Below are 25264 nucleotides of genomic sequence, written 5' to 3' on the forward strand. Positions count from 1 at the left end.
ACTACAACTCCCATCAGCCCCAGCCAGCATGGCCACTGGATTGGGCTGATGGGAGTTGTAGTTCAAAAAAGTAACTTTTCCAAGCTCTAGTTTATCTACAGTTCATCTTCCATTCTCTTTCTCAAAGAGGATCTTCCTTGACTCTTGTAGGCTTCACTGGGCCAGGGGTTATCAGCTGCTCCTGGCTTCTGCAGAGGAGGCAGCTATGCAGATGTACTGGAAAGTAGTCCTGGAAATATCTCTACATGGCCCCAGTTTCTGACCAATGCACCTTTTTTCTTTTCTTTTTTAGTTAAACATCAACCATACCAGAGCTGTAATCATTCAGCAGTCTGTACAGAAAGTTCTCTATACTAAGAATTATAATTGTTAGGCAATATACTCTCCATCACCCACCTCAAAGCACTTTTCACTTCCTTGTTCCTCAAGTTGTTAGATGAGGGGGTTTACGATGTACACTGTCCTAATACCCATGGTAAGAAGCCACTTTGTCTCCATTTCCTGAAGTATTAGGTTAGAGATACATAAAGATTACACTATCATAAAAGATTGTGACAACCAGCAGATGAGATAACCAGGTGGAGGTAGCCTTGTGACTGCCCATGGCTGAGTGGATTCTCAAAATAGTGACAATGATGTAAGAGTAAGGACAGTCAAATATTTATCAGGTTAAAAGTAACAAATGCAAACTTCACTAACTATTGACATTGGTATCCGAACATAAGCATTGTAAGAGTGGGGAACCTGCACAATAAAAATGGCCAATGACATTAGGGCCACAGAAAGAAAACAAGTCATATAACCTGTGTGTATCAGAGAATTGACAGATCCGGCAATGTATGGAACAGCCACCAACCAAACACAAACCTTCTGAGACAAGGTGATTGTATAGATCAGTGGAATAATAATAATAAAATAATAAAATTTTATTTTTGAGTCGCCTATCTGGCCGATAGTCACATACCAATCATATGTCATAGCAGCCAGGACATTTATTTATTTATTATTACATTTACATCCCAACTTTCCTCCCAGCAGGAGCCCAGGGCAGCAAACAAAAGCAATAAAAACACTGTAAAACATCATAAAAGCAGAAATTAAAATACACTACAAAAAACATCATTTAAAACAAATTAAAACAAAACATCTTTAAAAACATATTTTTAAAAAAGCTTGAAAAACATATTTTTTTAAAAAAGCTGTAAAAACATATTAAAAAACAATTCCAATACAGACACAGACTGGGAAAAGGTCTCTACTTAAAAGACTTGTTGAAAGAGGAAGATCTTCAGGGGGCGGAAAGATAACAGAGATGACATAACACTCAGTGGTGGCAAAGGTTACATAAAAATAGAATTGAACTAGATACTCTGTAAAAGTAATCACTTCCCTTTCCACCAAGAGGTCTATCAGCAGCCTGGGACTGATGGTGGTTCAGGAGCAAATGTCCAAGGAGAACAAATTACTACAAAAGAAATACATGGGGGTGTGAAGTCAAGCATCAACCCCAATTAACATAAGCATCCTGAGATTTCCCATTATTATTATGAGATAATTCACTAGAAACACTGCAAACATGGTGGCAGCCAACTATGAATGATCAGTGAATCCTGAGAGTATGAACTCCCTCACTGTACTGTTGTTCCTGTCAGCCATCTTTTTTTTTCTAAAAGACATAAAATTGAGATGGGTGTGAAGCAGGAGTGTTTTCTGGTGGGACATGGGGGACGCCGCCCCATTACTTTTTCTGCAGGGAGCCCCCTGCCGGCCCCCTCCAATCTGCCACCCCCAAGCACTACAGAGTAGGAAGAGGCAAGAAAGGAGCCCCCCCCCCGGTTAATTGACACAACTGAGGCCTCTGCAACAGCCTCTCTGAGCACAGCCAAACCACAGAGAAGGAAGAAGAAGAGGCACTACACCACATGGGACAAGAGAAAGGCTGGAGGGTGCACAAAAATCTACTTAATTCCCACCACAGGAGGTTGGAATTAAGCAGATATTTGCCCACCCCAGCCAACACCCTATCTCTTGCCCCACATGGTGTGGTGCCTCCTCTTCCTCCTCCATGGTCAGGTACTGCTGGAGGCTATTGCTGTGTTCTTTGCACTATCAATCAGTGGGGGGGGCTCCTATCCTGCCTCCTCATTCTCCATGGTGTGGGGGGTGGCAGATTAGAGGGGGCTGGGAGGAAGCTGAGGTCAGGCCAGGGACAGTGGCAAAGAAGACGTTACCATTAGTGGAGGACAGAAAGCACTGACACTGACTGACAGCTGCTTGCACACCTAGCGGAGGAAAAGTGGAGCTGCTCCCAGTGCCTGGCTGGCGGTGCCTGGGCATCAGCAGCAGAGGAGGAGCAGCTGTGCCATTCCTCCCTCCCTCCTCGGGGAGAGGCGCGGAGGGCATAGCTTAGATGGTGGCGGCGGCAGCAGTAGTGTCGCCTCTCCTTCCTCCTCCTTCTCCCTCCCATGGTCCTGCCATGCCTGTCAAGGAACAAGGTTGGTGGGTGGGTGAGTGAACGAGGTTGGCAGCAGCCCCTCCTCTGCCTGGTGGGGAGGGGGCAGATCTGCAGTGCTGACAAATCCACTCTGTCTGTGTGTGTGTGTGTGTGTGTGTGTGAGAGAGAGAGAGAGAGAGAGAGAGAGAGAGACTGTGAGGTAGTGTGACTGCCCAAGGGGGTGTGGCATGAAGGTACTTTTAAATTTGCAACTGCACTACTGGTGCAGAGTGGAAACATTCTTAACAGTTTGCTGTCCAAATCAGACTGAGGTAATCAAGTCTTCACGGTTATGTGTGTAACCAGTGCTTTTTTGGTTAAAAAAGAAAAATCAGGCACCAGTACTCATATGTATACCTTGATAGAAGTGCTGTAGGTGGCTCACAAAATGGTTGCCATGGGGAGCCAAAACAGAGGTGCCAGTACTCTAAACCACTGAGTACCATCACAAAAAAAACACTCTGGATAAAATATAAATAAAACATATAGAGATTTTTAACCCTTGGAAGATGGCCACACAGTGAGTTTTAAAGGATTACCATTAGTGGAGTACAGAAAGCAAGTATTCTGGAAGCAGGTGTCCTGATCTGTGTCGAGAAACAGTTTTTGTAAAACATGAGATTAGATTTTTAAAAATTTAAGTGGTACTATCCTGCAGGTGTTACAATATCCCAAAGCAGATGTTATAGTGAGATTAGATGGTGAGAAAAATGTCTCTAACTCTATTTGCCTCTCTAATAAATGGCAGAAAAACACTGAAAAGGCTCTTATCCCTGGCATACTGTTAATACTAAGCGAGCAAAGGAGAAATGACTTTAACTCTAGATGTGAGGAGGTGTTGGGTCACCCAATTTCAGCTCAGGAGTGGCATGGTATCTTTTAACAAAAGGTCCAGTCTAATTTAATTAAAATTGCACTAATTTAAAGAACCATTATAAATTATTGTATTATAGCTCTATTATCCTACTCTACTACTCTGTTATCAGTTAAGTGTAATTTATTTGGACAGTGAAGATAAGTCAAAAGATGAGGACAACAAAGATCTGATTTTAAGCATATTTGATGGGATGATCTAATAACAGAATTGTTCTGGACCAAAGTAATCTATATAGTATCCCTGATGATTCATCATGCTACACCTCCAGATCCATTAATAATCCTGTTAAGCTATTTGGATGATCAAATTTATTCCTCCAATAGAGAAGTAATTTGCTGACAACAATAACAATCCTGGTGGCTCAGAAATGGTTCTCTAGAATGGTTAGCTAAACTCTGAAGAGAAGCAGAAATTATTAAACATATAGAATTTGAGAGCTGCAGGCAAAAAACAGAAAATATTAATAACCGGTTCTTCTTATTTCTTTTATGAGCACTAGACATAATCTACACATTGATAAATATAAAAGCTTCTCCTTACTACTAGTCAGTGGCCATTTATTGATTTATTTATAATGTATATGCTGATGACACGCAGCTCTACTTCTCCTTTTCATCTTCTTCAGCTGAGGCTGTCGATTTGCTGAACCGTTGCCTGGCCGCGACAATGGACTGGATGAGAGTTAACAAACTGAAGCTCAATCCAGACAAGACTGAGATGCTGTTGGTGGACGGGTTCTCTGATCGGATGGTGGATATATACCCTGTCCTGGACAGGGTTACACTCCCCCTAAAGGACCGGGTTCGTAGTCTGGGAGTCTTTTTAGACTCTTCCCTCTCACTTGAGGGGTGGTTAGGAATGCGTTTTACCAACTTCGGTTGGTAGCCCAGCTATGTCCCTATTTGAGTAAAGAGGACCTTACATCAGTGATACATGCTCTGGTAACCTCACGTTTGGATTACTGTAATGCGCTTTACGTAGGGCTACCTTTGAAGACAGTTCGGAAGCTACAACTAGTGCAAAATGCGGCGGCCAGATTGCTGACAAGGACCAAGCGGTCCGAGCATATAACACCTGTTCTGGCCAGCTTGCACTGGTTGCCAATATGTTTCCGGGCTAGATTCAAAGTGTTGGTATTAACCTATAAAGCCTTATACGGTGCGGGACCACGATACCTTGCGGAACGCCTCTTCCGATATGAACCGGCCCGTGCACTACGTTCTGCTACGAAGGCCCTCCTCCGGGTTCCAACTCACAGGGAGGCCCAGAGGGTGATGACAAGATCTAGGGCCTTCTCAGTGGTGGCTCCCGAACTATGGAACAGTCTCCCCGATGAAGTACGCCTGGCGCCGACTCTGCTCTCCTTCCGGCGCCAGGTCAAAACCTTCCTATTCTCTGAAGCATTTTAAGTTACACTGATTTACTTTTAAAAATGTTTATTGTATTGGATTGTTGATTGTATTTTAGTATTATTTTGTTATTCATTGTATTTTTATGCTATTTTATGTTCACTGCCCAGAGAGCTATTGCTAGTCGGGCGGTATATAAATTTAATAAATAAAAATAAAATAAAATATATAACTTTTTTTTTCATTAATTTTTATTCAAATTTTCAAAGACAAAAAATAAAACAAAACAAAAACAATCAAACAACAAAATAAAATATATAACTTATAGATTTTTATGTATGTAATTTTATATAATAGTTTTGTTTTAATAGCATCTGGTATAGCACAATTGGGAGGAGAGCCTCGCTGGGAGTCCAGAGGCTGGGAGTTCAAATGCCCACTCATGTCTTCTGGGTGTCAAGGGCCAGCTAAAGATCACCCCACAGTGAGTGGCTCAGGGGTTACGTGCCCTGCCACCTATGCAGCAGTGAGCAAGCTGCCCCCCAGCTGGCAGTTGCAGACAAGGAAGGGGCTGGCTTGTGCAGGTGTGGCAAGCTGAGCAGGCCTTAGCCAGCTGGGGAGGACTAGCCTCAGAGGGAGACAATGGTAAACCCCCTCTGAATGCCACTTACCATGAATCCCTATTCATAGGGTCACCATAACTCGGGATCGACTTGAAGGCAGTCCATTCCCATTTTGTTTTAATAACATGATATAGGGTGCCTGCATGTGTGCATCCTTTATGAAAGTTATACCTTACATTTAATTATATATTTTTTAAAAAGCTTATCTTCCCAGGAATATTCCAAAGGCACTCCTGACTTCCTGGTTCCTCAGATTGTAGAACAAGAGATTCAGCATAGGGGTTACCACGACACAGAACACAGAGGCCATTTTGTCAAGGTGGTGAGACTGCCTGGATCTTGCATACATGAAACTACCACATCCATAGTAATTGGGGACAACCATAAGGTGAGATGTGCCCGTGGAGAAGGTTTTCTGTTGACTCTTGGCAGAGTGGGTCTTTAAAACAGAGACCAGGACATAGGTTTAGGAAGGATAGTCAGACTGGTTGTTATTATATTAACCCAACAAAGACAAACATCAACATATCATTGAGACTGATGTCTGAGCAGGAAAAACCAAGAAGTGAAGGACCTTCGCAGTAAAAATTCTTAATGATGTTTGGGCCACAAAAGGATAGTCTCGATGCAGCAGTGGTGTGCACTAAAGCATTCACTGTCCCAGCAACATAGGAAACAGCTACTAGCAGGACACACTTTCTTTGGGACATGGTAATTAAGTACAGTAGAGGGTTACAGATAGCCACATAGCGGTCATAGGCCATCATAGCCAGGAGGTAACACTCAGTGGTGCCAAATGCAGCATAAAAGAAAAGTTGAGTAAAGCAACCAGCAAAAGAAATGACTTTCTTCTCTTTTAAGAGATCAGCTAGGAACTTTGGGGTGACGGATGATGAGTAACAGATGTCCAAGAAAGAGAGGCTGCCGAGTAAAATGTACATTGGGGTATGCAGTTGTGGGCTGGACCTGATTAAGACAATCATGCCCAGATTCCCCACCAGGGTCATGGCATAGACGGCAAAGAAGGTCAGAAAGAGGGCCATCTGCAGCTGTGGAAGGTCTGTCAAGCCTGTGAGAATGAAGCTGTTCACCAGTGTGGTATTTCCAGTTTTCATTAATGTGACACTGTAGGGACTGGAAGAACACAGTAGTCAGTATTCCTCCTTTGAGCATCTCAAGAATTAAAAGACTGTCAAAGGCATATACATCCCTCTCCCTGATGTTGTGTGTATTGAGGAGGGAGTAGATGGGGGGGGGGGGTTATTTCTCAGAAGTATATTTTGTTCTGACAGATGCTGCCTGCGCATTGAGAAAAATCCAGTATGCTTCTACAGCATCATTACATCAATATCATTTCCTAAGTATACTAGACATACTGTACATTGATAGTGAATGTTTTCAATGGGCAATAGTTTGAAGCAAAATAAACCAAAATGAAATATAACAGAAAATTTGTGGTTTTGCTGGGTTCAGTGTGCCTCCACCTCTGTTTTCCGAATGCAAGGACACAACACCAGGTAAACTCCATTCCCTTTTACTCCAAAACCTCAGAAGTCGCAGCTCTGGTGTGCTTTACCTTGAAGTCAGCTTCACACAGACTTCAAAACTGATTGGCCATCAACCCTGTTGCCACTCCAGGTGTGTCCAATGAACATGCTTTGCTGTAGCCTCCGGCATATTCAGTGATTGGCCCAATGCTTTGCTGTGGGTGGCCCTGATCAGCACTGGGGAAGGGAGATGTGTCCAGCTGTAAGCACAGTTGTTTCAAAACACAGCCAGAGAAAATGGTCTGGCTGCTTTTGAAGCAACTTGTGCGTCTGCAGCCTCAGCATCAGTTTGCAGTTGCTCTGCTGATCTCATTTCAAGTAACTCCCAATTTTCTATCACACACGCTGAGAAGGCTTTGGGTCATTTATATTTCCAACTTCCAGCCATTCCCAGTGTTGGTTACCTCCAGAGAACTTCCAACTGCTGACAGCATAGAATTGGAAAGACTCAGTGTTCAGATGATTTACCTTTTGACTTGAGATTTCTCCCTCAAGCATATAGTTCAGCAAGATTCTGTGGCTGGAATGTCATATAAAACTCTGAATTGGCTTTTTTCAGGAAGAAGTATTCCATCTGAATATTTGAAGCTGGTGTTGAATTCTAGTTACAACAAGTGATCTAAGAAATCTTTTGCACAGCACAATAGTTTTTATTCACATGCTATGAGACAGAAGGATATGGAGCATATGCTATCAGGGCTGCTTTTACCTGAGGCTTTATCTCCTATGATCTCGTGAAGGTATAACCTGTACAGAAAGTATCATCCTAGACTGAAAAACCAGTTTTCTTTCCAGGACTTTTCTGAAAGCACTCCTGACTTCCTGGTTCCTCACACTGTATATCAAGGGATTCAGCATTGGGATCACCACTACATAGAACACAGAAGCCATTTTGTCAAGGTGGTAAGTCTTCCTGGAGCTAGGACGTGCATACATGAAGCTAAGACATCCATAGAAAATGGTGATGACCATGAGGTGAGACGTGCAAGTGGAGAAGGCTTTCTGTCGGCTCTTGGCAGAGTGGATCTTTAAAACAGTGATCAGGATGTATGTGTAGGAGGTCAGAATAATCACGCTGGTTGTTATCATATTGAACCCAACAAAGACAAACATCAACATATCATTGAGACTGATGTCTGAGCAGGAAAGATCAAAAAGTGGAGGGCCTTCACAGTAAAAATTCTTAATGATGTTTGGGCCACAAAAGGATAGTCTCGATGCAGCAGTGGTGTGCACTAAAGCATTCACTGTCCCAGCAACATAAGAAACAGCTACTAGCAGGACACACTTTCTTTGGGACATGGTAATTAAGTACAGTAGTGGGTTACAGATAGCCACATAGCGGTCATAGGCCATCATAGCCAGGAGGTAACACTCAGTGGTGCCAAATGCAGCATAAAAGAAAAGTTGAGTAAAGCAACCAGCAAAAGAAATGACTTTCTTCTCTTTTAAGAGATTGGCTAGGAACTTTGGGGTGACGGATGATGAGTAACAGATGTCCAAGAAAGAGAGGTTGCCGAGTAAAAAGTACATTGGGGTATGCAGTTGTGGGCTGGACCTGATTAAGACAATCATGCCCAGATTCCCCACCAGGGTCATGGCATAGACGGCAAAGAAGGTCAGAAAGAGGGCCATCTGCAGCTGTGGAAGGTCTGTCAAGCCTGTGAGCATGAAGCTGTTCACCAGTGTGATGTTTCCTGTTTTCATCACTGAGACACTGTAGAGACGGGAAGAACACAGTAGTCAGTATTGCTTCTCTTTTGAGCATCTCAAGAATTAAAAGACTGTCAAAGGCGTAGTGGCTAAGTCCCTCCCCCTGATGTTGTGTCAGAGTATTGAGGAGGGCGCAAAGGTGGGATTATTTCCCCAGAAGTATCTTTTGTTCTGACAGATGTTGTGGAAAGTCTGTCAACCCCATGAGCATGAGGTCAGTCACCAATGTGCCATTGAACATTTACGTTATTCTGACACCATGAAGATCACCTAAATGTTAACTGTCTGTTTTTCTTCTCTTTTAAACAGCTGAAATATTTGCAGCCAGATAATGATGCATCTCCCTCTAACCTTCTGTCCAGGCAAAGTGAGGCAGGAGGACTCTTAAGATATATCTTAAGTGGTAGCATAATGCTCTGCTTGCTGTAAGAAACATTCAGACTGCTTCAGCATCAGCATCAGTTGTAACACCATGCGTAGAGACACACTCACTGTACTGCCAGTACCAGTGCGTCTTCACCTCTCTCTTCTGAACATGGTGACACATGACGCTAGTCAAATCCAACCCCTTTTTGCAACTGATTGGCAGATCAACCCATTCCCCCTCCAGGTGTGGCCAATAGAAATGCTTTGCTCTAGGCAATTAGTGTGCTTACAGTTTAGGATTCCTACACAAGATTAAGATTTTTTTTTAAAAAAAGAATAGGTTGTTGTAGTATGAGACTCAGGTGATATACACTGAAAAACCAAAAGTTATGAATTATAGACTTGGCTACCTCTGGAAAAGAGATCTCATCAGGAGGTCATGCCAAGGCATGACTAGGCAGTTTACCTAGCTGAGATTACAGATCATGCTGATTTATGAATAAGCTGCTCAAGTGGACTCCTAGGACTCATTGGTGGAGGTGAGAGCACTACAGTTGTTTCCATGTGGCTTATAGAACCTCGGAACAGACTTAGGTGATTCACACGTAACCTGCAAAGACATCAAATAAAGGCAAACATAGCTGTGACATGCAATTGCCTTTTCCCAAAACAGTTTTGGGAGGTTCTTCTTTTAAATAAAAGCAGCCTTGAGAAGCTGTGAACAGGAGTGAAAAAAGTAATGTGGGGAGGGTCTATTTAACCCCTTCCCTTCTGGCTGTTTGCCTGGCTTATTCACATAATTATAGTAACAGTCCAGATCAAATAATTGCAAAAACGTACAGGAAACCCCCACAAATGGCTTTATGGAAGAGACAGCACCCTTTAGTCCAGAACATTTCAAGGTTTTTTCTTTGTCAAGGGATGCAGTCTTTACATTTAAAGTAAGACTGCTGATCTGGTCACCCTCTCAATCCTGATGGATAGGAGTTCCAGCAGTAAAGCTGCTTAAGCCCATGGCCATTGTGGTTTTGAAGGCAGTCTGTGCTGACTTTCAGTTCCACCCACGTTGCTGATGTGACCAAGCAGAAGCAGAGATGTTCAGGTATGGGCCTGTGCCAAAATACAAGCCCGTAGTGGATGCAATATTGACTCAATCTCTTTTAGTATAAGTCCAAACAAGTGAGTTTTTTTCAAGTTGCTTCTATGTGCTTAAATTTTAATGGAGACTGATCCCTGGTCTGAATGGACGAGATCTCTCCATTCTTCAGTCACCTGAACTCATTCTGAGTGAGAAACTCCACATTTCATTGTTAAGTTGTGTACCTTCCTTTTGGTCTCTAATAAAAATATCTCTTCATCTAATTATATTCTCCCATACTAGCTCCTAAAGCTGCCATCCTGAGACCATTTCTCCTGGAAGTTCCATTGAAGTGAATAAGACTTCCAAGCAAACAGGGTTTATTTTTTTGCCTGATTCATTTTGCACCTTACCTAGCGTTACCTAAGCCTAACATTTGTTTGATTTAATCTTCTGCTAGATCAGTGGCTCTCCAGTTATCTTTCAGAGAGTCCTAGGGTTCCTTAGTTAAAAGATGAGTAACAGCAGACAAGCTTCTCTCCAAGACAGCTTGTTTATCATTACTTACCTTCAAAAGGTGCAATCCCAGAGCATTCTTGGGTACATTTTTAAGGTACAATTTCAGTTTATGTGAAGACACAGTACAGTTTGACTGGCCTGGTCAATGCCCTGAAGGAATTCAGTGTGGACTCTGCTGTAGTATATGCCCTGAAGTCCTCTACAGATAATAAACTGGTACAAATGCACAAGTGTTGCAGTGGGGAGCAGGGGCTTCTGTTCAATGTTCCATCCACTCCATTTTCTTCCTCATCTCACCCACCCAGCTTTTGCCCACCTTCCAACAGTCAGCCAGCATTCCATGCCCAACATGCCCAGACATCACTGGGTTGTTTGGGGGCTTTCACCCCTTCTATTAGGGACGTTTGCTAAATATTATTTGTACTTCAGCAAACCTTAGAGTTCTTCCAAGTCAGGTATCACTGTGGGTGGTGCTGTTGTGGCTCCCAAAGGATCCGCACTCTGAGAATGAGCTTTCTATAAGTATATAGGAACATAGGAAGCTGCCTTATACTGAGTCAGACACACTAGTCCATCTACTCAATATTGTCAACACTGACTGGCAGTGAGCCTCCAGAGTTTCAGAGCAGGAGTCTCTCCCAGCATGCAAGGCTGATGCTCTACCACTGAGCTGTGACCCTTCCTTTGAATGATGGTCCATCATCAGACAAGCAGTGTAGGGATTTTCAAAGCTATTACCTAGGTCAGCCTTTCCCAACTAGTGGGCCCCCAGATGTTGTTGGACCACAATTCCCAACTTTCCTGACCATTGGCAATGCTGGCTGAGGCTGATGGGAGTTGTGGTCCAACATCTGGTGGCCCACTAGTTCGGAAAGGCTGACCTAGGTCCTTGATCTACCTCTTAGCAGCTACTTATTCTAGCTGGAAGTGTGAATCATTATTCATGCTATATCTGCAGATCTGTTTTCAATACTTCTATCCAATCAGTTCTTTTTATTTCCCTTAAAAAATATAGCTTGTCACACAGCTGCTCCTAGAGTGATGTTCGGAACTAAGATATATCCCAGCAAGCAAAACCATAGAGCAGCTATAAAAATTGTCTTCTTTGTAATCACCACATGCTTCTCACATCTCTTAGGCTTAAAAATGTACCTGAACCTACTTACTTTCTTTTCACTCAATTGCATCTTCAGCATTTTTGTGGCATTCTGTTTGTCTCCAGGTTAATGCTGATTGCAAGGTGAGTTCATCCATGTGGAGCCCATAGCAAACTCCTCCTAGCGGGATGAGGAAATTCAGGTTTTCCCCCCCAACTCCAGAAGACTTAAAAGCTTCCTACAATCACAGCCAAGAATGTTGTTTCCTTTGCTCTATTTGGAACTAAGAAGGAGAAGACTATCCCATTGAGGGAAATGTGGGCTTTGGGACCTTCTCCCTGAAGCACTTCAGACCCCAGTGCACGTTAATCTCTATCAATTACAAAGTCAAGACAAATGGGAGCCAAATATAGTTATCTGAAAGATTTGCCATTGGGGAATGTCATGCACAATAGAGATGGTTTTGTGGCTTTTCCAAACAATTGATTTACTTCTGTTATTTCAATTCTGCACCTTCAACACAATTATTCATTGTTTATTATACAGTCATAGACCCGTAATTACAAAACAAACTGCAAATTAAAATATTGTACAATGTTATTAAAAGAGTTAGTTTTACAAATTGTCAGAAACCAGTCTTTTGCGTATGGATTGAGCTATATACAAAAATTTTGCTACTTGTTCAGTTATATCTTTATCATTATCTGATAAAAGATATTTTATTTTCCATTCTATAGATCTACCGGGAAATCCAGCAATAAGTGGCATAATAATTTTTTTCCTTACCTCCAAGTATAATTCACATTCCAAAAGTACATGTCCAATAGTTTCAGGCAAATTCGCCTTACATATACAATAACGATTTTCCAAAGGAGTGCCATAGAATCGACCCGACAACATTGCGGAAGGCAAACAGTTAAATCTAGCCCGAGAAAACAAAAATCTGTAATGCGGAAAACTCAACTCTTCTATATATGATGTATGATAAGGAAAGCAAAAACTTAAACCAAAATAGAGAGGAGAGCTAGACGAATGTGCCTTAGACATTAAGTACTGACGATCTAGGTCCTTTATCCTCTGGACAATATTTTGTTTGGCTACCCTGGAGTCCCAGGTAGCCAAAAGTTATTTAGACAGACCTAGATAATTTAATTTTTCGTCAAAGATTTTAGACCAAAAACTTTTAAAAGGGTCTTTCCAAATTAAATGAGCATAGCCCAGAGAGGGTTTTGAGTAAGCCATCTTGATCCAGAATCTAAATGCTTGTGACCATGCCGTGCACTCGACTGAAGAAATTCCAGCCTCAAGACAAAGTCCTGCTGGAGGGGCACAACGGGGCAAACCAAAAATAGCTCTCAAGAAACCTGAGAGCACCAATTCAACTTTCGCATTAAAATTGGTTATCCATATCGCGGAACCATACAGAAGTTGGGAGAGTAACTTGAGTCTAAGAATTTTTAGTGCCGCAGGAATATAGCGACCTCCTCTAGTACAGAAAAATCTGATGATAGCTTTTGAAGTATTTTGTGCTGCTAAAATTGCAGCCCCTATATGGGAGGACCACGAGAGAGAGGAACAAAAGGTAATTCCAAGATATTTAAATTTCTTTACTTGTTCAATTGTTTGGCCTTTAAGTTTCCAATTAATTTTCATTAACCTATGGGAAAAGACCTCAACACAATTATGTTTCCCACATGTTTTGACACTATCAAGGCAGCTAAAGAAAATGTAATAAAAACATGGTGTGATATAATCATATTGTATTATAAAGGTGAAGAACTGCCTGTTCTCCCAGGCCTTTTAGCCAAAAACACTGCCAAGTCTGTGAGGATAAAACAATAAAAGAAAAAACAAATCAGAATAACACCATAAAAGTTTTTTTAAAAAAACAACCAAAGATCCTTCACAGCTGGCCTACATGATTCTTTCCCTTCAAAAAAAGTGAGTTGGAGCACATGAACCAAGCTTGCAGCAGGCCAAGGACTCTTGCCAAGGGCCTAGTTCACATAGCAAGCTATGGAAGATGGGAGAGGCATGTGCTGTGCCAGCATCCGACTGCTGCTGTTGAGGCAGAATGGGTAAAACAGGACAATGTATGTAGAATACAATAGGAGGGGGTGAGGAGGAGAGTGTTTGTTTGTTGGAGGAACATAACTTATAAAGATTATAGCAGGGTTTTAGCTGGAGTTAGCAATCTCAACGCCACCACCACCACTATCTGTCTTGATCCTTGAAAGTTCTCTTTGTGTAACAATTATCCGGGAGAGCCTTCAGGCTGCCCTAGGTCCAAACAAGACATTATTGTTGTGGGACTGAGGGTTGAGATGGATGATTTCTATGAATCCCCTTTCCAGCCTCTGATTTGGGGTCTGCAAAGGAAGAAACCTGCTCGTCTGGTCAGACTAGTTTCTTTGGTAAGCTAACCTATGAGCTAATGGGTTTGTCAAGTGGCCACCATTAGCATATGTAAGAATATAGCACCAAAAGAATATAGCTATTGGAACTCTTTCCAGAGAGAGCCCCCCCCCCATCAGCGAGACAAAGAGAGGCTTGTGATTTTAGTCTACTTGGAGGAAAGGCTGGGAATGGAGACAGGCAGAGAGGCTGGCTTGCTGTCTGTACCCCCAAAGCTATGGGCTTTGGGCAGCAAGTTCTCATGGACTGTTAATGCTGTGAACTCCTCCATCTTAAGCTCAGGCTGTGTATATGTGTAAATAAACCATATCTCAAAAAGACACCACAGTCTCTGTGGACCTTCTTTTCCAAGAAAACCAAACCCTGGGTAAGTGCTGCAACCCCTGGAAGTCTCACACTGCTCGGAGTTTGGGGTGGTGCGCAACATGAGTTTTATTGCATAGTTTGGTGTTGCATTGCTGGTTTTTGTTCAACTAATAACTAGTAGGGGGGTCTGAGCTAGATCTGGACCATGGCATAGGAGGAAGGGGGGCATGCCAGTTATTCACAATGGGAAGAAAACCAGTACAGGGATGTCAAATTCCAGTTGGGACTGCAGCAGGGCAAAGGGCTAATGCCCCCAGCCCCCACACCACCATCACAATCTGACTCAGGCGCCACATCAATTGTTTGTTTAATAGAAAACGGCTACATCATGCCTAACTACACCCTGCTTTTGGTTGCTGATTTAAGTAGTGTTGAATACTTAAAAACAACACATTCAGGGAAGCCGTTCCAAATAGTCTCACCAATACAGTAGTAAAAAATGGAAATGGACTACCTTTAAGTCAATCCCAACTTATGGCGACCATATGAATGCGGTTTTCATGGTAAGTAGCATTCAGAGGTGGTTTACCATTGCCTTACTCTGAGGATGAGAGGCAGTGACTGACCCAAGATCACCCAGTGAGCTTCATGGCTGCGTGGGGATTCAAGCCCTGATCTCCCAGGTCGTAGTCCAACACTCTAACCACTACACCACACTGGCTCTCACTCCAGTAGTGCCTCTAAAACAGGTTTAGAGCAGAGGTAGGGAACCTGCATCCTTCAAGATATTGCTGGACTGAAAATTTCATTTTTTTCATGCTGGCTGGGGCTGATGGGAGTTGGAGTCCAACAACATCTGGAGGGCCACAGGTTCCCTATCTCTGCTCTAAACCGTTGCAAAAAGAGGGACCTCTTTAATGAAGTACTTTATGTTGACCTTCCTGTATCCTAAATAGCAATGGCCATGGACACAATGTGTAGAAAATGTCCTAAGCTACATAATGTTGGATCACTAGACTTTTCATTTCTGCCCATAGCTTTCTACATCCGTGAAGCAGTGAACGATATGCCTCTTTCATTCTTGGTAGCATTCTCTCAGCCCTCACCTGAAGTGCAGGGGCTTACACTAAAGGGATGCTGGTATATTGCTAATATGTTGCAGCTATTTATAAGTTTATTTATTTATTATTTGATTTATAGCCCGCTCTTCCTCCCAGCAGGAGTCCATAGTTCATAAAGCTGTTGCCCACTTAACCCACAAGGTGCCTCTATTCCAGGGGGAGGCAGTGAACCACCACAACCTGATAAACACGTTTGAAATTTCCACTTATCCTATCCTTAGGTGCCTGAGCCTACACACAGCATTTATTTATGTAAGATATTTCCAGACTTTTCTGGGCAATGTCCATCCAAGGTAGCTTACAACAATAACATTTACAAAATGTTCACCCCCTCCCCCAAGAGAACAGCCAATAAAAATATTCAGTCAGTCAATTAAAACACTTTGTACAGCAACAGCAAGCTACGATTGAGACCATTAAACATCATTCACAAATAAGCCATGGAAATATGGAAGCCTGCTGTACATCTGCTAGCAGGGAATTTGAAAGCCATGGGGCCACCACAGAAAAGACCCTCTCCCTTGTGGCCACCAACCTCACTGATCTAGGAGGTGGGCACACAAGAAAGATCTCTGTTGTAGATCTCAACATGCAAGCAGGCTGTCATGGGTGCAGATGGTCCATAGACTAACTTGGGCTCAAACCATTTAAGGCTATAAAGATTAAAACAAGCACTTTGAATTGGACTCAGAAATGCAACAAAAACCAGTGCAGCTGATACAATAATGGGATTACAGAATCCAACCACTTCATCCCCATCAGGGCTCTGGCAGCCACATTCTGAACCTGCCAAATTTCCAAAGTATCTTGAAAGGCAGCCCCACATGGAACGCATTGCTGTAGTCAAGCCTGGACATTTTTTTTAAATCTCCAAATAAACAGACTAATCATTAACTGCCACTCCTACATCTTTGCACGTCTGTGCCTCTGAGATCAGAAAATCCTGAGGGAGCAGGTCCCAAAGTCATAAATGCTCAATATAAAGACTCCTCTTGGTGGAATGCAACTCCGTAAGTAGGTAGCAGTTTACCAATACTGTGTATAAGGAGATTTCAGAAATCTATGAGTGAGTAGGGCTAGAAGGTCACGGAGGGAAGAAATAATTTCTTTCCATAGAAGGAAAACAGACATTGCGTTCAGAACCAGAACCCAAACTTAGCATTCTGATTATGAAACACTCAGCTCTTCAGTGAAGATGTAAGCAGGTAGTGACACAAGCTGGTAAGTGTAAAGATATCTTTGACATTGGCTCTAAAATATCCATGTAAACAAGATATGTAGTTTAAAAATCGTAAAATTTATTTAACAAGACCAAAGAAAAGATCAATTTGGCTGTACATATAGGGATTTGTGATGGAGACAGAAAAATGAGGAAAGTTAGAGCATGAATTCTGGGCAGATTCACCAGTAGGCTTTGTCATATCTTTGTATCTTCCTCAAAAGGCAAAGTTCTATTTATTATCTCACCCAGTAATTGGACTCAGAATTGGTTTGTCTCACTGGAGCACTGAAAAGCATATCCTTGCTTCATCTGGTCATACTAGAGATTGTATGGTAAGATGGGGGGTGAGTGTCCAAATGCAGAGAAGGATGGTGATCTGTGGTTAGGGATGGGAAAATCTGACCATTTTGGTTCTCTCTGTTTCTCAGTTTCCCAAGCTTAAATTCTGATCTCCACATTTCTGCAGCAATTTGTGATTTTTTTTAAAAAATCCTCATAAAAACTCTCGAGCATTTTAGTGTAAATTTCTCCTAATAAACACATAGATCCTTATCTCCCACAGCCCCATGGGCCAAGTTTAACAGGTAAGTGGGGCTGATGTCAGGTGACCTGTTTTCACTTGCAGAGGTGCAAACACACTGTGTGCAGCACTTTGAAGCCCCAACAATCAGCTGATGATTGGGGCATCAAAACACAGCACAGAGCCCTGTGTGGTGCTTTGAAGCCCTGACAATCAGGTGATTGGTGAGGTTTCAAAGAGTAGGGTTGCCATATTCCAGTTCCACAAATCCGGGCAGGCTAATTTGCATATTACTTGCATATTATGCAAATATTTGCATATTAATATTTGGATTGTCCAGTTGTTTTGTTTTTGTGCCTAGGAATTACCATCAAAAACTGGGGAAAGATGTGAGAAATCTTTTTTAAAAAAACAACATTTTCAGCCTTAAATGCCTAGACTCTAGTTTCCAACACTATGGAATATTGATTGATTGATTGATTAAGAGGATTTATATCCTGCCCTTGTGCTGTTAAAAACAGAGCTCAGCACAGCTTACAAATATAATAAAAACAATAAAAATACACAATCAATATAAAAACATAATAAAAACACAAAATAGCAACAAACATAAAGTAAGTCAGGGCAGCAGCACGGTTAACCATTATATATACGATATATTTCAGAGATGTGGTGGGTGGAGAAAAACAAGAAGCTAAAATGTTAGGAAAAGGAATCTTTCACGCCACATGCTCAGTTGTAAATATTGTTGCAGCAAGTTTTACAAGTTCCTCCAGTATTCCACTGGTGCAGGCACTCAGACATTCAAAGTATCTGTATGTTTCTTAGGTTTTATAAAAGCAGAGCTTTGCTTAACTCAAAATTTCTTCTCCCTTTGATCAACCACATCTACACAGTTTCCACCTCCATACTCAAAATGAAACTGGGCCTGGAAGTGTGCAACAACCCCACACATACCTTGCTAATTAGATTACCAATGCCAGGATGTCTGTCTTATCGACTACTCTCCTGTCCCCCCCTCCCCCACCGGGCATCATGAAAGACCCAGTCCTGGGCTCAGAAAAAAAATAAATATCTGGTCCTCTTCAAACTACTGATAAGCCTCTTGTTTTAATTAAAATAATAATTATAAGTTCTTGCTCTTATCACTAATGGGAGTTAATTATCTTGCATATGCTTCTGTTGCTTCTATGGCTGTAACGGAGTGAGGTTAAAGATAAGTGAAATGCAAATAGGGGGGGGACACAAAAGGCAGTAACACTTTCCTAAATGTAATACCATACCAACCACAACAAGATTCCTATGAGTAAGGCAGAAAACTCAGCATCCCACAACCAGTCAGGATTCATAACCAAAAACCCAAACTAAAAAAATCCTAGCAGCCAGTCAGCCAAGGTCACAGAAATCCCCATGCAGCACAACCTGACCTGGGGACTGCAGTTAATGCAGAATGCTGCAGCACAATTGCTGACATGAGTGAGATCCTATCAGCACATAATACCTCTGCTCTGAAATCTGAATTGGTTGCTGATTTGCTACCAGGCCAAGTTCAAGCTGTGCTTTCCATGTTATGGGTGCCACATAGTACTTGTTCTGCTCTTGTAAGAAATCAGTCCTGTAAAGTGGCAGCACCTACACTTTGGAACTCCTTGCCTATTGACTTTAGGCAGATGCCTCTTTTCAGCACCTGCTAAAATCAGTTTTCTTGAGGCAAGCCTCTCCAGGCATATAGAAGCTATTGTGTTTTTAAATCTGTTTTTAACTCATTGTTGGTTTTATTATTTTGAATGTTTTTAAGTATCTGTCAACACTTTTGCCAATAATTTTATTGTTTTAATTCTTTCTGTAAACCGCTTTGAGATTTTTTACAATAAAGTGGTATATAAATGTTGTAAATAAAAATACATAAATAAATGTTGGAGTCACTGTGGCCCTTGAATCTCTTCCCACTTTTAGGAACCAAGGAATCTGCCTTATACTGATTCAGGCCATTTCGTACCATGATTTCTTAAATGCAATACCATACCAACCACAACAAGATTCCTATGAGTAAGGCAGAAAACTAAGCATCTCACAACCAGTCAGGATTCCTAACCAAAAACCAAAAATATGATAAATGAAGAAATATTTATATAAGCATGACTATCAAACATATTTATTATTTACACAAACTGTAAATATATTTATAGTGCAATCCTAGGTTTATTTATTCAGAAGCGAGTCTCAGTGTATTCAGTGGGGCTTACTCAAACAGGGACAGACATGCAACCTCAAGTGATAAGCAACTTCATTCACACAACCCACAATTCTGAATCATGCCACTTTACGCTGTTTTGCCACTGTTTATACTTGTTTTTATGGTTATTGGATTTTAAATGGCTTTATTTCTTGTTGTGAGCTGCCTTGGTTTCCAACCCTACCTCACAGGGTTGTTGGAAAGACCACACACACACACACACACACACTGCAGATGTATAAATACATACAGCCCATATAATAGTTTATTGTCAAACCAGTTGGTCATTGCAGAAAAATCAGTATTAGTTTTTAAAAAATTAGTATTAGTTTCCTACAGAATAAAAACTGTAATACCTAAGTAAGCCCTGCCTACTTGCTTTAAAATAGGACTGGAGAGGAGAGAGAAAGAGAACACAAAACACAATTCTTTTTTACATTCACTCCAAAGTCCCATTGATTTTCAGCACATTCATAATCATGTCTACTCAAAAGTAAGTCCTATTGAATTCAATGGGATTTATTCTGCACATACGGGATTAGCAATGCTTGTGTTGAGAAAATCCAGATTGCATTATACTTAGAATGTGTATAACATGTCAAATATAACTGGGATGTGCAAAGCTAAACCAAAGTATAGACAGCCATATCAAAGGTCAGAGAAACTTCAGGGGATTGATTACAATGTACTGGAACTGAATGCAATGTACGGAGATAAGGACAAGAAACGAGCTGAGAGTTCTGATGTATCTTGTTTGTGCTCATGTAACTGGCAAATAGCCACAAGGCGATGGCCCGTCTTTAAGATGCGTTTTCTTTTGTTACAAACTGCTTGAGCTTCTCTGGCACATAACAATGCTGAGATAAGGTATATAATGACAGGCCTGCATAATAATATTCAGGCAACTCACTTTTGGGGAGTCTGTCTCTATTCTGCAGAATAAAACTTGGGTAACCCTCGTCTGACTAACGTCTCGTTCTTGGTGGTAAATCAGAGTAAGCCTACCAGGGAAACGAGCAGCATTTTTGCAACACTTTTACCCCCACAACAGCAAGTATTGGGAAGGTTTTCAAAACACTGCCCAGGATCTGACTCCTGCACACAAGAGGGGAAAAAACTGAAATGTATATATTTACCCAATTTATGATATTTTCAGATAAACAGGGGGGGAAACCACCATTTTCTGGCATTGCAATGAGGTTTTCTAGACACTGCCACAGGTCAACCAAACACTTCACTGATTGGCTGCAATCCTGGGCGGGGTTAAAGCTACAAAGTGCTATACAGTAGTTTAAAAAAAGATTTAACAGTCAGGGGGCGGCTGACTTTTTATGTATATCTCGAGAACCGGACCACCTAGAAACTTAACTTTTTTTTAATTAAAGCTGAGAATCCGGGCCACCTAAGGGGCTAAACAGGCACCGGGTGGCATGCAAAGAATCTGGGTAAAACCCGGCTAACCGGGCAATATGGCGACCCTATCAAAGAGCCACACACAGCTCTATGCAAGCTCTGGGTTTTGTGTAGGTGCCTACAAACCCCTTTTTGGATCAGTCACATCTTTACTTGCTCCACACCTGACATCATAGGACATCACGTGTACGGCAGGTAGATGTGGCTTGACAAAACCGGCTTCGTAGGCCAAATGGGGAAGCCTGGAACTCTAATTTGGCCCATATGCTGGAGGTTCCCTAGCACCAATGTAAAGGTATTGAATTTGTATGCTGATATTTCCTCCTGGATTCAAGATACTTGCATTAATTCACAAGACCCAAAACAACTTGGGCCCAAAGTACCTTAAGGACCAGCTGGTTCCTTCTGCTCCTCCTCAATCACTGAGACCTTCTGATGGGGCACCTTTGGTGGTTCCCCACACCCCTGAGGTTTGGTTTGCCTTCACCAGGAACCAAGGCTTTAGTGTGGCAGGCCCTGCTCTGTGGAATTTCCTACCGGCAGAGGTTTAGCAGGAACCATCTCTCTCTTCTTTCAGACATCTTTTGAAAATGATATTGTTTAGACAGTCCTTTGCCGTTTGAATTTTCTTTTTTAAACAAATCTGTATTTATTGATGTGTGATGTTTTTAATGAGGTTTTATGGTTGATTTTACTGATTTTATTTTTATATGTTGTATATGATGGCAGATCTGCAGTGCTGGCAAATCCACTCTCTCTATCTGTTTGTGTAAGAGACTGTGAGGTGGTGTGGCTGCCCAAGGGGGGCTGGCATGAAGGGACCTTGCACTTTTAAATTTGCACCTACACTACTGGTGTGGAGTGGAAACATTCTTAGCAGTCTGCTGTTCAAATCAGACTGAGGTAATCAAGTCTTCACGGTTATGTGTGTAACCAGTGCTTTTTTGGTAAAAAAACAAAATTAAAATGAGGTGCCGGTACTCATTCCTTGATAGACGTGCTGTAGGTGGCTCACAAAATGGTTGCCATGGGGAGCCAAAAAAAGAGGTGCCAGTACTCTAAACCACTGAGTACCATCACAAAAAAAGCACTGTGGGTAACATATAAATAAAACATATAAAGATTTTTAACCCTTGGAAGATGGCCAGACAGTGAGTTTTAAAGGATTACCATTAGTGGAGGACAGAAAGCAAGTATTCTGGAAGCAGGTGTCCTGATCTGTGTCGAGAAAAAGTTTTTGTAAACTTTGAAATTAATTTTTTATAAATTATATCATTGCTCTATTATCCTACTCTATTACAGCTAGTATAGCACAGTGGGGAGGAGAGTCTGACTGGGAGTCCAGAGGCTGGGAGTTCAAATCCCCCCTGGTGTCCCCTGGGTGTCAAGGGCCAGCTAAAGATCACCCCCACAACGAGTGGCTCAGGGGTTACGTGCCCTGCCACCTGTGCAGCCGTGGGCAAACTGTATAATCCCAAGGAGCCCAGTTGCCCCCCAGCTGGCAGTTGCGGACAAGGAAGGGGCTGGCTTGTGGCAAGCTGAGCAGGCCCAAGCCAGCTGGGGAGGACTAGTCTCAGAGGGAGGCAATGGTAAACCCCCTCTGAATACCGCTTACCATGAACACCCTATTCGTAGGGTAGCCATAAATCAGGATTGACTTGCAGTCAGTCCATTTCCATTTTTCCATTACTCTGTTATCAGCTAAATGTAATTTATTTGGACAGTGAAGATAAGTCAAAATATGAGGACAGTAAAGATCTGATTTTAAACATTTTTGATGGGATGATCTAATAATATCGTTCTGGACCAAAGTAATCTATATAGTATCCCTGATGATTCATCATGCTACATCTTTAGATCCATTAATAATCCTTTTAAGCTATTTGGATGATCAAATTTATTCCTCCAATAGAGAAGTAATTTGCTGACAACAATAACAATCCTGGTGGCTCAGAAATGGTTCTCTAGCATCACTTAAAGAATGGTTAGCTAAGCTCTGAAGAGAAGCAGAAATTATTAAATGTATAGAATTTGAGAGGTGGCAGGCAAAAAACAGAAAATATTAGCAACTGGTTCCTTTTATTTCTTTGGTGTACACTAGACATAATCTACACATTGATAAATATAAAAGCTTCTCCTTACTACTAGTCATTGGCCATTTATTGATTTATTTAAAATATATATAACTTATGGATTTGTAGGTATGTAATTCTATGTAATAGTTTTGTTTTAATAACGTGATATAAGGTGCCTGCATGTGTGCATCCTTTGTGAAAGTTATACCTTACATTTAATTATATATTTTTTTAAAAGCTTATCTTCCCAGGAATTTTCCAAAGGCACTCCTGACTTCCTGGTTCCTCAGACTGTAGATCAAGAGATTCAGCATAGGGGTTACCACGACACAGAACACAGAGGCCATTTTGTCAAGGTGGTGAGACTGCCTGGATCTTGCATACATGAAACTACCACATCCATAGTAATTGGGGACAACCATAAGGTGAGATGTGCCCGTGGAGAAGGTTTTCTGTTGACTCTTGGCAGAGTGGGTCTTTAAAACAGTGACCACAACATAGGTTTAGGAAGGATAGTCAGACTGGTTGTTATTATATTAACCCAACAAAGACAAACATCAACATATCATTGAGACTGTTGTCTGAGCAAGGCAGTGCCAGTATGGGAGGAACTTCACAGTAAAAATTCTTAATGATGTTTGAGCCACAAAAGGATAGTCTTGATGCAGCAATGGTGTGCACTAAAGCATTCACTGTCCCAGCAACATAGGAAACAGCTACTAGCTGGACACATTTTCTTTAGGACATGGTCATTAAGTAGAGTAGTGGTGGCAAATGCAGCATAAAAGAAAAGTTGAGTAAAGCAACCAGCAAAAGAAATGACTTTCTCCTCTTTTAAGAGATCGGCTAGGAACTTTGGGTTGACGGATGATGAGTAACAGATGTCCAAGAAAGAGAGGTTGCAGAGTAAAAAGTACATTGGGGTATGCAGTTGTTGGCTGGACCTGATTAAGGCAATCATGCCCAGATTCCCCACCAGGGTCATGGCATAGACGGCAAAGAAGATCAGAAGGAGGGCCATCTGCAGCTGTGGAAGGTCTGTCAGCCCTTTGAGCATGAAGCTGTTCACCAGTGTGATGTTTCCCGTTTTCATCACTCTGACACTGTAGAGATGGGAAGAACACAGTAGTCAGTATTGCTTCTCCTTTGAGCATCTCAAGAATTAAGACTGTCAGAGGTGTAGTGGCCCAAGTCCCTCCCCCTGATGTTGTGACAGAGTATTCAGGAGGCAGTAGTTGTGGGGTCATTTCTCAGAAGTATCCTTTGTTCCGACAGATGCTGCCTGCGCGTTGAGAAAAATCCAGTATGCTTTCGATGGGCAATAGTTTGAAGCAAAATAAACCAAAATGAAATATAAGAGAAGATTGTCAGAAAGGTTGTTGTAGGAGAATCAAAGTGGTATACAATGGAGAGCAGTGTGCCAAGAAGAACCCAGATCCATGCATCATAGACTTGGCAGAGGATATCATCAGTGGGTACAACAAGGGAGGCATCCCAGGGCAACCAACATGCCAGAAGGACACATGGACACAGGCATAATACACACAAAGTCTCAAGGAAGAAGAGACTCAAGGCACTGCTTTAACAGTGCAGCAGATAACCATCAAAACCACAGGAGGCATTCCATTTCCACAGATGATATGCCTAGTTCCTCACAGACCATCAAAATGAAAAGGGTTCTCAACAGGAAGAAAGACCAAAAGCTAATGTTTACATCAGCCTTCCCCAACCTAGTGCCCACATATTGTTGGACTATAACTCCCATCAATCGCAGCCAATAAGTCAATGGCCAAGGATGATGGGAGTTGTAGTCCAGCACATCTGGTGGGCACAAACTTGGAGACAACTGCCCTAAATCTTTCCCTTGTTGAGAATTCATTCCAGGTGCTTTTCTGCACCATTTCAATCCGGTTTTAGGCCCGGTTTTGGCACCGAAACAGCCTTGGTCGCCCTGTACGATGACCTTTGTCGGGAGAGGGACAGGGGGAGTGTGACTCTGTTGATTCTCCTTGATCTCTCAGCTGCTTTTGATACCATCGACCATGGTATCCTTCTGGGAAGACTCACGGAGTTGGGAGTTGGGGGTACTGCTTGGCAGTGGTTCCGCTCCTACTTGGTGGGTCGCCACCAGAAGGTAGTGCTTGGGGAACATTGCTCGATACCCTGGACTCTCCATTGTGGAGTCCCGCAGAGATCGGTACTGTCCCCCATGCTTTTCAACATCTACATGAAGCCGCTGGGTGCGGTCATCAGGAGTTTTGGGCTGCGTTGTCATCAGTACGCTGATGACACG

The 25264-nt window shown here is 42.1% G+C and overlaps 1 protein-coding gene and 2 pseudogenes across 1 annotated transcript in view; all 3 read right to left on the reverse strand.

Moving 5' to 3' along the window:
* Window positions 1-5545: 5545 nt before the first annotated feature.
* LOC133377947 (olfactory receptor 5J3-like) lies at window positions 5546-6458 on the reverse strand (annotated as a pseudogene).
* A 1149-nt stretch (window positions 6459-7607) lies between these two features.
* LOC133377948 (olfactory receptor 5J3-like) overlaps window positions 7608-25264 on the reverse strand; it is a 34123-nt gene continuing 16466 nt past the window's right edge. Inside the window, exon 2 of the mRNA XM_061612741.1 lies at window positions 7608-8607. Within this exon, the coding sequence (XP_061468725.1) occupies window positions 7608-8607 (1000 nt within the window). The remainder of the gene's footprint in view (window positions 8608-25264) is intronic.
* Window positions 23211-24064, reverse strand: LOC133376078 (olfactory receptor 5B12-like; annotated as a pseudogene).

Source organism: Rhineura floridana, chromosome 2 (assembly GCF_030035675.1).
Source record: "Rhineura floridana isolate rRhiFlo1 chromosome 2, rRhiFlo1.hap2, whole genome shotgun sequence".
NCBI classification, from domain to species: domain Eukaryota; kingdom Metazoa; phylum Chordata; class Lepidosauria; order Squamata; family Rhineuridae; genus Rhineura; species Rhineura floridana.